The sequence below is a fragment of the Lepidochelys kempii genome, chromosome 15, assembly GCF_965140265.1.
Source record: "Lepidochelys kempii isolate rLepKem1 chromosome 15, rLepKem1.hap2, whole genome shotgun sequence".
In the NCBI taxonomy this organism is placed as follows: Eukaryota; Metazoa; Chordata; order Testudines; family Cheloniidae; genus Lepidochelys; species Lepidochelys kempii.
Window position 1 is genome coordinate 13,865,080 of NC_133270.1, and position 13,907 is coordinate 13,878,986.

Here is a 13,907-nt window from a genome sequence, read left to right on the forward strand (position 1 = left end):
GTGGTAAATAAGCACTCCGACTTTCACAATAAGCCAAAAATCAAGCTAATCCCATTTCAAAACAAGGCCAAAACAAGCCAATCCCTAAGATTAAAAAAAAAAAGAAGCAACAAGCTGCAAGCCAAACAAGGAAAAACTAGCCAACAAGCAACGCACGAGCCAGTTAAGCGAAAAACAAGCCCAATTTCTGCGTTTTCTCCGCGGGTTTGGCATGTCTGCCCTCAGGGTGTTAAAGGCGTCATCCAGGCGGGTTAGCCCAGTTTGTGTTTGTCTGTGTGGCTGCCTGGCCTTAAATCTGCAAAATCCCTTCCAGCCTATTCGCGTGAGAGAAGCCAGAGGAGGCGGAATGATCACATACTGCACAGGGGCCGAGTGTGTCCCTAGGGCGATTGCTCATTTCCTGTTACCGGGGGAGCACTGGAATTATAAACTGGACACTCACGCAGCAAGGTTTACACACAGGCACTGCTATAGCACCCAGGCCCCACTAGAGGGCAGCACATTTCAACACCTGGCGTCATGCTGCTGCGCCCCAGCTCCGCTGCATTCAGAGATGGGAGACTGTGAGGATGGATTGCATTCGTGCCCAGAGGACCCAGTCGGGACCAGAGCCCCCTTGTGCAGGGCACGGTGTGAACACACATGCCGAGCGTTTCAAACTGAATGCAAACCATTTAACCCCTTGGCACTGATTGAGTGGGGCCCGCCAAGTGGGATTTTCACCCTTACTGCTCTGATGAAGCTAGGGTGACCGGATGTCCCGATTTGATAGGGACAGTCCCGATATTTGGGGCTTTTCTTATCTAGGTGCCTATTACCCCCCACACTCTGTCCTGATTTTTCATACTTGCTATCTGGTCACCCTAGATGAAGCAGCAATCATTGTTATTCCCTCTCATTAGGTGCTGTCTGATCCCAGGGCGACATCATGGTCAAGCAGCCGCTTGGAATGCTGCATAATTACCCATTCTGGAGGTTTTATGCCTTCCTCTTCAGCATCTGGTCCTGGCCCCTGCTAAAGACAAGGCACCAAACTAGATGAACCATCAGTCTGGCCTGGCCTGGCAGTTTACGTACAGGGGTCAGGGGATGGGCGCAGGGCATGAGACCATGCTCTACAGTCTCCAGTTATAGGTGTAATTCTTTGTGCGCATAGACTAGTATTCACTTAAAGGCATAGTACATTGACAACAAGTTATCGCTCATGTTCTTTTATACATGGCTAAACCCTGAATCCTGCTGAGCTCCTGGCCTTATTAATCCCTTGCGGCACTCGGAGTGTACAATACAATACAGTGCATCCAGATCAGGTATATCAGCACTGCTTGGGGCATTGCAGCCTCCTGCGAGGGCTTATTGACACCAGTCGCTGCTGCTGGGCTTCCACTTCAGCTGATCTCTTCAGGCCCCTCTGTTTGTATGTGAGGGTTTTGGGTCCAATTCTGGTGCAGTGGTGAAAACCAATTCCCCACGTAAATTCTCCCAAGGGAGTGGCAGATTTGCCTGACCCTCTTCCGCTGTGGGGCTGCTTTAAATGCCCCAGCAAAGCTCATGTGGTCAGTAGCAGAGCCAAAGACATACAGAAGGACTTTGCACTGCTCTCGTTCATTCGAATCCTTTGGTGGAGGACTGTCATGCTTCCCCAGCTTCCTGTGGCACTGGGACTCCTGGTGTTTTCTTTAGCACGTAAGTTCTTGGTATATTTCTTTGAGTCTTGCTAACTTAGTGATGCCAGGAGTTTTCTATAACCTTGCAGAGGAAACCCTTGAAAGCAAAGAAGGGTTTACTTTCTCTGCATCTCCCAGTGGGCAGAGCCAGCTCTGCCTCCCATCTGTATGGAGTTTTAGTAAAGTTATGCCACTTGGGTCTACACCAGATTAAGGGGCTGATGCAGTAAATTGGAGAACGCTTTGGTTAGATGACTATTGCAAGCCCAGTTGACAACATTGCTTGCCCACTAGCAGCCTCCATAACACTGTCTTTGCTTCCTGCAGACGTAGAGTCCCAGCGTGTCCTGACTCAGGAGCCCACGGTGTCTATCGCATCCAGGGAATCAGTCACTCTGAAATGTGTCATGAGTGGAGTCAAGTTCAAGGATTTTTGTGTCATCTGGAACCAGCAAAAATCTGGCAGTGCCCCCAGTTTCATTCTGCAGTATTGTGCAAAAAGTGGTTTAAAGAGAGGAGAGGGAGTTCCAGAGAGATTCTCGGGCTCCAAAAATCACAGCCTCGATGAAGGATATTTAAACATTTCACGGATGCAGCCTGAGGATGAGGCAATTATTATTGTTCAATTTGGAACGATACCCACAAAGTGCACAGTGCTATAGTCCCATAGAGAACCAGTGTGGGAACCCCTTAGAAGCTTCATAGTACACACCTGAAGGACGGTGCTCAGCCCCTCAGCCATGACCAGCAATGGCATCTCTCCTCGTCTCATCCCATTTCACCATCTTGTACATTTTCCTCTCTCTTTTCTGTCTCCGAATCACTGTTGCAGGCTTGGAAATTCCTCTATTCCCTTCCCCAGTGATGCCCTTCATGGCGTCCCAGCGCTGCGATCTCCAGAGCCGCCACTGACTCACCGACGTTCGTTTGATGTCAAGAGGGGAATTTGATTCAATCATATCAGCAAATGGAGCTGAGCCTTCCTTCCAGCCGGGACCCATTTATGGTCTTCACTGACCCCCGGCATTATTGCTCATTGATTGTTTCCACGTGTCCCCCACATGGGCAGGTCCTGCGCACACGTCCTGCGCACACGTCCTACACACAACTGCCCCAACGCACCCCGATCCTGACCTACGGCACCTGCTGCTGTTTCAGTCTTGGGGTCTCCTGAGGAGACTCCTGACTGTGCCAAACGGTATGGCATAAGAGACCTAGACCAGCATCTCCTGGCAGTAGTGATGAGACACACGCCAAAATGCTGGATGATTCCATTTTAAATGTGGGTGCTTATCCGAACCTCCAGACCTGTGAAAATCCCTCCTCCCTCTGTTCTTCCCTCGAGAACATATTCTCCCCACGAATGTCTGTCAGAACCTTCTCCCACACTCCCTGGTCTACTCATCCCCAGTTAAGCTTCTTTGGTCCGGCCAAGCCAGGCCCTCAATCAAACCTTCTTCCCCTCTACATCCAGATCCCTGGCAGGTCGGCATGCCCTCTGCTGAGGCCTTCGTTTAAAAGATTTGCAAGCCCAGTAATTTCTATCCAGGTCCTTACCCTGCAAGTACAGAGAGTGCATCACTGATACTTGAGATGTGGTCTTCAAATCATTGCATGAAGCTACAGGGCAATCCTCTGAATTACCATAGTGAGCATTCCCGTATTGATTGACCTGTCCAATAACGTCTGACGGGCCTGGAGCTAATTTGCCTAATGATCGCCCATGTCACTCTAAAGCCCATTGGAGCGGTGGGGCTTTGGCCTTTGACTGCTGCAGAATGTCGCTGTGGTGTCTCTCTCTGGGCCTTTTCCCTCGTAGGACACAGGATTTCCCCTCTGGGGCATGATGTGCCTGGGGATGTGTCTCATCATGTGTGATGTCAGCAGCCCCTTTTCTCCTCACGTTCCAGATCCCGCAGACACTCTCCACGTCACTGTCTCCAGCACAGCCAGAGGGATTCAGTGGAGGCCTGGGGGGTGCCCCAGGTATATTTACGTGCTGCCATTGTTACAGCAGCAGCCACAGCAGAGAGGCCAGGTTCCTCGACCGACCCTCTGTTCCCACACACACTTGCCGCAGGGCTGCTCCAGCGCTGGCATCCAGGCAGAAGGCGGGGCAGGTTGCCCCTGTGTTCCACGGCCGAGCAGCAGTAGCTCTTGTCACAGTGATTTAGTCTCAGGAACAGCCCCGGGTTCCTTCTGTGGTTAGTGTCTGTGATTAGACAGCAGCCTGGGGAAAGGCTCCTGCGCTTTGACACCTCGTGCAGGGGCTGGCTCTGGATGGATCTCCAGTTCTCTGGAGGAAAGCAGCTTGCTCTGCCCAGAAAGGAGCCTGGTCTTAGATTCTCCTCCCGTAGCACTTTCCATCTGAGCATTTCTCAAATATGGATGAGTTCAGCCTCCCAGCTCTTGTGGGGGAGGTGGATTTTATTATCCCTGCTTTATAAGTGGGGAAACGGAGACCCAGAGAGAGGAGGTGAGTGACCAAGAGGCACACGGAAGGTCTGTGGCCAGAGCTGGAATAGAACCCGGCTCCGTGTCTCATACGCACGGCACCTGCAGGTGTGAGCGGGGCAGACAAGAGGAGGAGGCCAGATTCCGCAGCAAATGCCATAGCCCAAAATACAGCGGAGGTGTTAGCCCTGAATCCGTTCTTCCCAGTGGTGACTGAAGCTTCATCCTCATTGTGTCGGCCTTGTGGCTGAATAGCACAGAGAGCAGCAGATAGACACCTGAACAGCTGATGGAGTCCCTGAGCCCCAGGGCTCATTTGCATAGACCCACTTGGCTTGTCTGGCGCCCCAGGGCTCTAAAGCTGCTGCAGGTTTGCAGAAAGCCAGAGGCCCTGCTGCACAGCAGCTGCCGATTCCTTTCCCTCTGGCTCCCTCCAAGGCCTTCGCAATGATGCTGCGCCTCCTGGCTCTCCTCCTCCCAGGGGTTTTGGTGCCAGGTACGTTCTCGTGGGAGGTGGAGGCGAGTTCTGCAGAGGGAGGGACTGAAGGGCGAGACTCCTGGGCTGAGCTATCGCTGCTCTGCAGACAGGGATGGGCGGAGCAGGCAGGCGTGGTCAGGCTGGCTGCTGGAGGTTAACCTGTAGCTGGTGCAGAGGCAATGCCAGAGGGGATAATGTAACAGTTCAGCCACTGGGGGTGGGATCGGCCCATTCCGTCCGTAACTGCGCCCTTGTTTCATTCAGCTTCCAGGGCACAGCCGGTGCTGACTCAGCCGGCCTCCATTTTAGCGTTGCCGGGACAAACGGTGAAACTCTCGTGTGCCCTGAATCCTGGGTACAACATCAGGGAGTTCGGGGTCGCCTGGTACCAGCAGAGACCTGGCAGCCCTCCGAGGTACCTGCTCTATTACAACTCGGAGGTGGACAAGCACAAGCCCTGCGGGATTCCGGACCGCTTCTCTGCGTCCAAAGACCCCGCCAGTAACGCCTGCGTTCTGACCATTGCCGCGGTCCAGGCTGAGGACCACGCTGACTATTACTGCTCGGTCGCATATCCCATCTACTATCTCTAGAAATGTGGAACCAAAACCTGTGCTGGCCCCCGGGGAACTCTGATGAGCCCCTGCTTGCAGAGCCTCGTGCTGAAGGAACCGCAGCCCCATAAGGAACGGAAAAAGAAACGGCTCACGTTCTCCACCCTTGAATTAACCTAGAGCTGAGGCCCCCTGGTCGGTTATGCTCAGAGAGCTGTGACGGATGGTGGCTTCCTGTCTGACGGATGTCACCTGGTGGAGCTCAGAATGCTACGAGACACGCAGGGCCAGATCCTGCCAGGTGCTAGGCACCTGCAGCTCCCACTGCACAGAGACCCTACCGAACGGAGCTGGTCTTTCCTGCCCGCAGGCCCCGTCCATCTGCTGAGATCCCCATCAGCTGCATGTGGGGCACCCAGTACAGCTTGACATCAAAGACAGATTTCTAAAGCACTTGTTCTGATGTTCAGGAGTATGTTATGTGCCTTTCCTACATACAGCGGGCCGGGTTCTTAGTTACTCTGCTTCTGAGCTTGGGACAGGAACAAAGGGTGCTGCTGGGGGTGAAGAGAGGCAGTCCCTTTAAACTACCTGTGCACTTCCTGTATTCAGGGCCCTGTCCAGTGCCCGGTGTAAGTTAGAGCAGCCTCAGGGCTTCTCTGATTTACACTCAGCATAAGTGTTTGCCAGCTGCTGATGCCTTCTTTCTCAGTTCTGAGGTTCTGAGGAAGTGTTTTTGTTTAAATGGGAAGACAAATAGATTCCTGGTTTCTCATCCCGGCTCTCTGCAAAGCCATTAGCCCATGGGGCTGAGAGAGAGAGAATTTGGTGGGAGCTTTTCCCTAAGAAGGTGGCAGCACGTCACCATGAAACCGTGGCCATCAGCCAGCAGCATGCACATCGTGCGGGGGTACAACCACAAGGCCTTAGCTCAGACACACAGGACCCTGAGGGAAGAACGAAGAGCTTGATGAGCCATGGCCAACACAGCAGCTGAGACATTCAGACAGATTGTTAGCGTGGCTGGGCAGGGGGAGCGAGTGCCCTGCACACTCTGGTGCTGGGTAAATAATAAACAGGAATGATAACATTCCATCACAGTCGGCCTGGCTCTGGGGCCCTCAGCGGACCTGCCTGCCAATCTTTGGGCACAGCCGCTCTCTCTGGGGTGTACCAGGGAATGGGTGATTAGCTAACTCTGAGCACCACCACAATTGCTGAGCACGGGCCATTCCATTCAATGTATTCCCAAGTCCAAGACCAAAGAAAAACAGCCCACCCAGAGGCCCCTTTTATTGGATCAATGAAACCCAGAATTAGCAGCAACAGGGCTGCTCAGGAGAGGAAAGTTTTGCCATTGTTTAAGTGAGTGCGGGTTTGGGGCCAAAATGAGCCTGTTTTGACAACCCCAGGGCCAGATTTTCAGATCTCTGCCTATGCTTTTGGGGCCTTACTTTGCTGTAATACATTCTTTACTCTAGCATTGTACACTGGGGGGTTTGGTGTATGGGACATCCGCGGAGGGTGACTCAGCTGTCAGTGTTATCTAGCTGTGTCCTGCCCTTAGGGCATGTCCAGCAATGTCCTGATGATGTGACGCTTCTCCCTTGCGTGTAACTTGCTATGCAGAACACCCAGCGTGATGGGGGCTGGATCCTGGTTGAAGCTTTTGTGAGATTTTGCAATACAAACAATAAATGCTAATAATTAGCTGCATGACTTGTATCCTGTGCAGTGTGGAGTTCACTCGGACACTTGGAACATACTCTCTTTAACCTCTCCCAATTGTTATTTTTTCAAAACTGCAGCTGGATGCGTCGCTGCCATCTCTCCAGACACAACACAGAGTTAGTGCTCTTTTACTGATGATGCTGTCTTAATATAAGACTGCCTGGTTATTGTGACGCTCCCCAGGGGCATCTGGGGTTGTGAGGCACCTCACCACTACCTGCCCTTAGTTTGAAGTGATCTTGTCTGTGCCGGCTGTAGCTTGGCTGCCTGAAGCCAACAGCATCTCGCAACACAGCAAGTTGGCACTGAGGGGTTCTTAGGGTCACAGTTGTATATATTAGGGACAGAGGAACTGCCAGACCAGATCAGACCAATGGTCCACCTATGTTCAGTAGCTTGCCTCTGATGCTGGCCTAGCCTGGGTGCTTCAGAGTAAAGTGCAAGAAACCTCATAATGGATGTTTCTCAAATATCTTGCCCAGAGGGGAAGTTTCTTCCTAGCCAAGCCTTATGCCCCAAAGCATGAGGGTTTATACCCCTTCTACATTTGTTGCTGTCTAATGTAACTGTGGACAATCTCACTACCCATTTGAATGTCCCATCATTTTTTTAATCCTACTAAGCTCTTGACCTCAGGAGTATCTTGTGGCAATGAGTTCCATGGGTGAATGATGCATTGTGGAAAATAAATGTTTCCCTTTATTGGTTCTAAGTTTGTTCCCTTTCAGTTTCATTAAATGCCCCCTTGCCCTTGTATTATGAGAGAGGGTAAACAAAGTGCCACATTCACCTGGGTGAAAAAGAGTTGGGATTTGTGATGGATAATCAACTGAACATAAGATCCCAGTGTATTGCTGTGGCCAAAAAAGCTAATGCAATCCTGGGATGCAAAAACAGGGAAATCTTGCATTGGAGTAGAGCAGTTATTTCACCTCTGTATTTGGCCCTGCTGGAATACTGTGTCCAGCTCTGGTGCCCACAATTCAAGAAGGCTGTTGATAAATTGGAGAGGGTTCAGCAATGAGAATGATTAACGGATCAGAAAACATGCCTCACAGCGATAGACTCGAGCAGCTCAATCGATTTAGCTTACCAAAAAGAGAAAGTTAAGGGGTGACTTGATTACAGTCTATAACAACGTACATGGGGAACAAATATTTAATAATGGGCTCTTCAATCTAGCAAAAGTACAACAAGATCCATTGGCTGGAAGCTGAAGCTAGACAAATTCAGATTGGAAAGCAGGTGTATATTTTTAAGGTGAGAGTAATTAACCACTGGAACAATTTACCCAGTATCGTGGTGGAGTCTCTGTCAGGGATGTTTTAGTAAAAGCTCTGCTCTAGGAATTATTGTGGGGAAGTTCTATGGCCTGAGTGCTACAGGAGACCAGACTAATGGTCACAATGGTCCCTTCTGGCCTTGGAATCTATGACCCTTCTCTACAAGGTGCCTTCTGTTGTCTACCCTTGTCATTGTCATTCGCTCTCACTTAGATTCAGAAGGTCCAGAAGGGACCATCAGATCATCTAGGCTGACTTCTTGTACATCACAGGCCACTAATCCCCACCCAGCACCCGCACACGGAACCCAACAACCAAAATAGACCAAAGTGTTCCAGCCGTCGGGAGACTAGACTAGTCTGTGCTGCAGGCAGAGAACAGGAGGGACGGAGGTGCACCAGTAGGAGGGAAATAGTTAAGTGAGATGCACCCAGATACTTATCCTGCTGAGTGCCCCACACCCACACGCTCAGAGGACACCGGAGTGGCTGGAACGTTGGTTTGACCCGGGGCGGCAGGTCTGAGAACTGAGGGAGTCTGGATCATGAAAAGAACGTGATGTCTGACCTCCACCCCCTGAGTCTCATTTGCATAGTGGGCTGCCCCAGTTTGACCCTGGAGGGCTCATTTGCATACGTGGCTGCCCTACCCCTGCCCATAAGGGCTCTAAAAGCTGCCCCAGGGTTTCACAAAGGCAGGGAACAGGCTGTAAACCAGCAGAAACCCAGCTCCTGTGACCTCTCCCCATCTCCCTGCACCATGGCTCAGCCCACTCTGCCTCTCTGTCTCCTGGGGCTTTTCCTGACAGGTAACGGCTACAGCAGACTGACGTCCGACCGTGCCTTGAAACTGAGGTCAGCTGAAAAGATGGCAGTAATAGCGGTGCTCACCCCCCTGCTCTTTGCTTTCCGCAGGTTGCTACGCTCAGGTGACTCAGCCGCCCTCTGAGTTCGTGTCTCCCGGGGGGACTGTCCAGCTCCCCTGCACGCTAGAGGGCAGTTACACCGTCAGTGCCAACCGTGTCGTTTGGATACAGCAGAAACCGGGCAGCGTCCCGAGATACCTGCTGTATTTTTTCACTGAATCTAACAAAGGCATGGGCTCGGGGGTCCCCAGCCGGTTCGCTGGCTCTCGGTCTGGCTCCAACAAGATTGGCTATTTAACCATCACTGGGGCCCAGGCAGAGGACGACGCCATCTATTACTGTGTTACGTGGACTGGGAGTGCTTGCACAGCCCTACCGTCCGATGGGGAAGTGAGACAAAAACCTTCTCACTCCACTGCAGCCCTGCGGCAAGGCTACACCTGCCCTGAGCACCAGCCTGCTTCTTACACAGGGGGCATTGGCTCCTGCTCCCCTCACCGCTCCTCATGCGGAAGACACACCCTTAGCACTGAAATACCCTGTGAGTTCAGGCCCGGTCACTGCTCACGGGTCTCTTGGTTTCCAATTGTTGTCTTGTCGCTGAAAAGCTGAGGCAGCCGTCCTCGGCGGCAGGGTCCCCGGGAAACACCGTACGTTCTCCTGCACCACAAAGAGTGAAGTCCGCGCCCCATGGAAAAGAGGGGACCCGGACAGGCTTGTCCACCAGGCTTTCCGGGCCTCTGCAAAACGGGCGAGGGAGCCCCACAGAGCACGGACACATCACTGCCCAGTAGATGGCAGCAGAGTGCAGCTACTGCAGGTCTATGGCCCTGACAGGGCGGGGGTAGATTGCAAGGGAGGCTCAGTGAAGCCCCTGATAACGTGCGGCCTAAAATGGCCCCTGGTGCAGGGCACCTAGGCAACAAGGAGAGTCAGCCTCTGCCAGCTCCTTCCTGCTCCCTTCGTCCCACCACCCCTCCCGGCTCTGCCTCAACCTTCCTCCGGATGAGGGCCCTGCTTCTGGCACCGTTGCATGGGGGGCACATTTAGCTCTCAAAGACACCCAGAATCCTTTACACTTACTGCAGCATGGCCAAGGCAGTTCTAAGGACTGAGAGGGGCAGCCGGAAACAGTATTTACCTGCTGCTCTTGCCTGAGCAGAAACAGCCTCTCCCCTTTGGTGGGAGACAGGTAGAGAAGAGCAGAAAACATGACTGCTAAGGCTGGGATACGCTGAAGAATACTGAGAATCCTGTAGCACTAATATAGCACTTATCATCCATACACCTGTGACATGTCCAGGATACAATCCAGACTACTGAGTAGCTGTGGCACCCCTGCCCTCAACCTGGGGTGCCCTGTACAATGCCTTGCTGCTGTAGCCTCCAACCTAGATTGCTCACAAACAGCCTCCGGCATGTAGGTCACTCCCAGTTGTGTCTCTGTGTGTGCTGCAGCCAGCCAGCCACACTTAGGCTCTTACCAGCCTGAATTATACTGCAGGGTAACCCCAACACACTCCCTGTCCCTGATTTCCCCCCAGGAATGTATGTCCTGCACTGCCCAGCCCTCTCCTGGACAATACAAGCTTCTGTAAAGTCCGTCATTTTATTTGATGATATGCATACAACTTATTACCTTAAATGGAGGTTCCCAAACACTTCAGTTCAAACACACTAGAGTAGATACAAGTTTATTAACTACAAAGAGAGAGATCTGAAGGGAGTATAAGTAATGAGGCACAAAAATGAGAAATAGTTACAAGAAAAATAAAGATGAAACACAGTTAGTGCCTAACTCAATAACTATATTAAATGTAAAACAAAGTTTTCTCATCTCCGGCTCTCAACAGACTCTTAGTGGCCACACGTCTCAGGCCAGGACCCCATCCCCAGCTGAATGGCTGCTCCCTTTGCTCCTTCTGAGGCAATGAATCAATGGGCAGAGAGAGAGAGGAGGAAGGGGTGTTTTGGGTGTCTCCCCTTTCTTTGTATAGTCCTCTCCCCTCTTTGAGAAGCATCTCCAGCTGGGAGCCTGGCAACAGGCAGACTGTGTGGATGGGAACTCCATGCTGTTTCTTTGCTAAGATGTAGATTTTTTCACTCATGTCCCTTTTCCTGACAATGAATAGCCACTTAGCAGGTAATGGCCCATTGGTCTTGTTTACACCTGGCTGAGGTGTGGGCTTGCCCTTTATCTCTGAGGAAGTGGTTTGACCACTCCCCAGACTTGGAACATGTGTTAATAACACCATACAGTGGAATCTTATAACTTTACATACAATGTTTCCAGACATATTTTACCAGGACAATAATGACCAGCAGATTATGAGGTTTTAAGAGATACCGCCCAAGACATTACTCCCATGTCTGTGTGTGTGTGTGTGTCTGACAATAGGCTTTGCAGGTCCAAATATTAACCCTTACTTTCATGCAGGTGTTAAGCTATTTAAAGAGTGTCTGCAAGTGTTAGAATTAGTAGCAGGGGGTCTAGAAGTGCCCAAGTGTTTTTGCCAACACACCAGTGAGGGGTTTATAGAGAATTTCTCTCTCTACAATGCAGCTGTCATTGGATGAGAAACCATCTCTTCATGTTTGTCCCCTTTGTTGCCCTGTCCCTGCTCCCTCTCCAGCCACACTGGGGTGTGTGTTTGGGTGGCTACTTGTAAAAGGCGCGTCTCTGATTCCTTTTGGATTTTCCCGTGGTGCAATGGTGCCATGTGACAATTCTTACCCGCAAGTACGCGCAAGCTCTGGCCACTGAGAGACTCAGTCCGAGACGTTCCCGTTCTCTTTACTCCTCCTCTCCTTTCGTTCCCGGTTTTCAGTACGCTGTGATTCTAGACAAGGGAGCCGCGCTGCTGTGATAGAGATGGCGCAGCAGCTCTGCAGCATTTCAGTTGCCATCTGTGCTGCCGTTAGTCCCTTCTCTGCATGTGAATTTTCAAGTTGGACGTTTCTAACCTTTGCCTAACTGGGGCAGGTCCGACAGGGAGACGGGGGATCAGGGGAAGGATGGGGGATCAGGTCTTCCCGCAGGACCATATGGCTGATTTGCATTGCAAAATGTAATGGTAATAAGCAGAGATCAGTGTATCCAATAGACTCACAGAGCCCTACCACTTGGGGTTCATTTGCATACGAGCCAGTCTCAGGCCTGCCCCTCAGGGTTCTAAAGGTGCCTGGAGGGTTGCCCAGAGCCAGGGCTCAAGCTGCAAACAGGCATAAGCAGAGTTGCCAAATCGGGCTCCTTCCTATCCACTTCCATCTCCTCCCTGCACCATGACTCGGTCCACCCTGACTCTCTGTGTCCTGGGGCTTCTCCTGGCAGGTGAGTGGTCAGGGGTTTGTAATACCCAACGCGCCCCCACCTTGCTGATAACACTCCCGGTGGGACTCAGGGCCTTTCAACGGGCCTTGAAGTCACGTAGGTGCTTTTGAAAATGCCTTTTGTGTTCAAGCCGAGGGTCCCCAAGCCCTTTACAAACAGGGGACTAGTATCCCCAGTGGGAAACGGAGGAGCAGAAGTGACTTCTCCAAGATCCAAAGGAGCCTTTGGAAAGGCAAGGAGCAGGACCTAGAAGTCCTGACTGCCCGACCCCTATTCTAGTCACTGAGCTTCACTAACTTCTGGTTTGGTCACAGCTCACTCGAGTCTTTGTTTCTGACAGTTGCCAGCGCACAGCCAACCCTGACTAAGCCTGCCTCAGAGTCAGTGCCCCCAGGAGGCACCATCAAACTCTCCTGCACCATGAGTAGTGGAATGAACATTAGTGGCTAATACATTCGGTGGTTTCAGCAAACAGCTGGGAACGCTCCGAGATATCTGCTATATTACAAAGATGAATCTAGCAAGCACCAGGGCTCTGGGGTCCCTGGTCAGTTCTCTGCTTCCAAAGACACCTCCAGCAACATTTGCTATTTAACCATCACTGGGATCCAAGCAGCGGATGATGCTGATTATTGCTGTGGTACATGGCACAACAATGCTTTACACAGTGATACGTTGAGACAGGGAACTGAGACAAAAACCTTCTGCACCCTAGGGCCCCTGGAGACCAAATCACAGAAACCCCAAGAGAGGCCATCACCGAGAACAGAAATACACACTAAAGAAGCAGATTGTGAACCCTTTTGGAAGTTCCTTGTAGAATTGGTATCCTCTGCCTGCATTCCACCAGGTGCAAGCTAACACGATGTGCTGTTGTAAATTAGCATGATCTGTGTTTAACAGGAAATCCTGTGGAGCGAAGCCCTGGCAGACAGTGATGTCTTACATAGATTCCTTCATAGTGTCAGTGTTTGTGCACTGTGACTAAAGTAATTACAAGCAAAGAAGCTGTGAGCAGTATCACTGATGCTGAGAAACAGATGAGCATTTAGAGAGACTAGCAGGGGACGCAGACAAGGCTCCTTACATATCCGAGGCCCGATGCACCAATCAGTTGTCTGTGCACAACTCTCATGAAAGTCACTGGGACTGCAGCACTGCAAGCATGCAACTGACACGGGAACTTTAGTGAGCCATTGTATGGAGAAGAGAGACAGATAATGACCACCAGAGGGCAGCATAGGAGAAGGCCCAATAACGTTACCGACAATCTTGTCCAATGTGAGGTACAAGGGAAGAAGTCTTTAGAGTTATAAAACCACGATTTGTTTTGTAGTGTGATTTGTTCTTAATGAACTTTTTTCAATAGTGCCAAGTAAATCCCTGACCAGAAATTTGAGGTGATTTATTTAGAGCAATGGGATAAGGGTGTTTTTATGTAACAAAATAAATACTTACTGTAATGTGCAAGTTGTACTAATTAATTTCCATGGGAACAGCTGTTCAATAGGCAGCACTAGCAAAGTTTTAGTAAGTTTCCCAAC

At 51.1% G+C, this 13,907-nt stretch overlaps 1 protein-coding gene across 1 annotated transcript; it reads left to right on the forward strand.

The window, feature by feature from the left end:
- The first annotated feature begins 4,568 nt into the window (after positions 1 to 4,568).
- LOC140898751 (pre-B lymphocyte protein 3-like) lies at positions 4,569 to 5,192 on the forward strand. The gene is made up of 2 exons (XM_073313053.1): positions 4,569 to 4,617; positions 4,864 to 5,192. The coding sequence occupies exons 1-2, from the start codon at positions 4,569 to 4,571 to the stop codon at positions 5,190 to 5,192; spliced, it is 378 nt and encodes a 125-aa protein (XP_073169154.1).
- Positions 5,193 to 13,907: the final 8,715 nt, after the last annotated feature.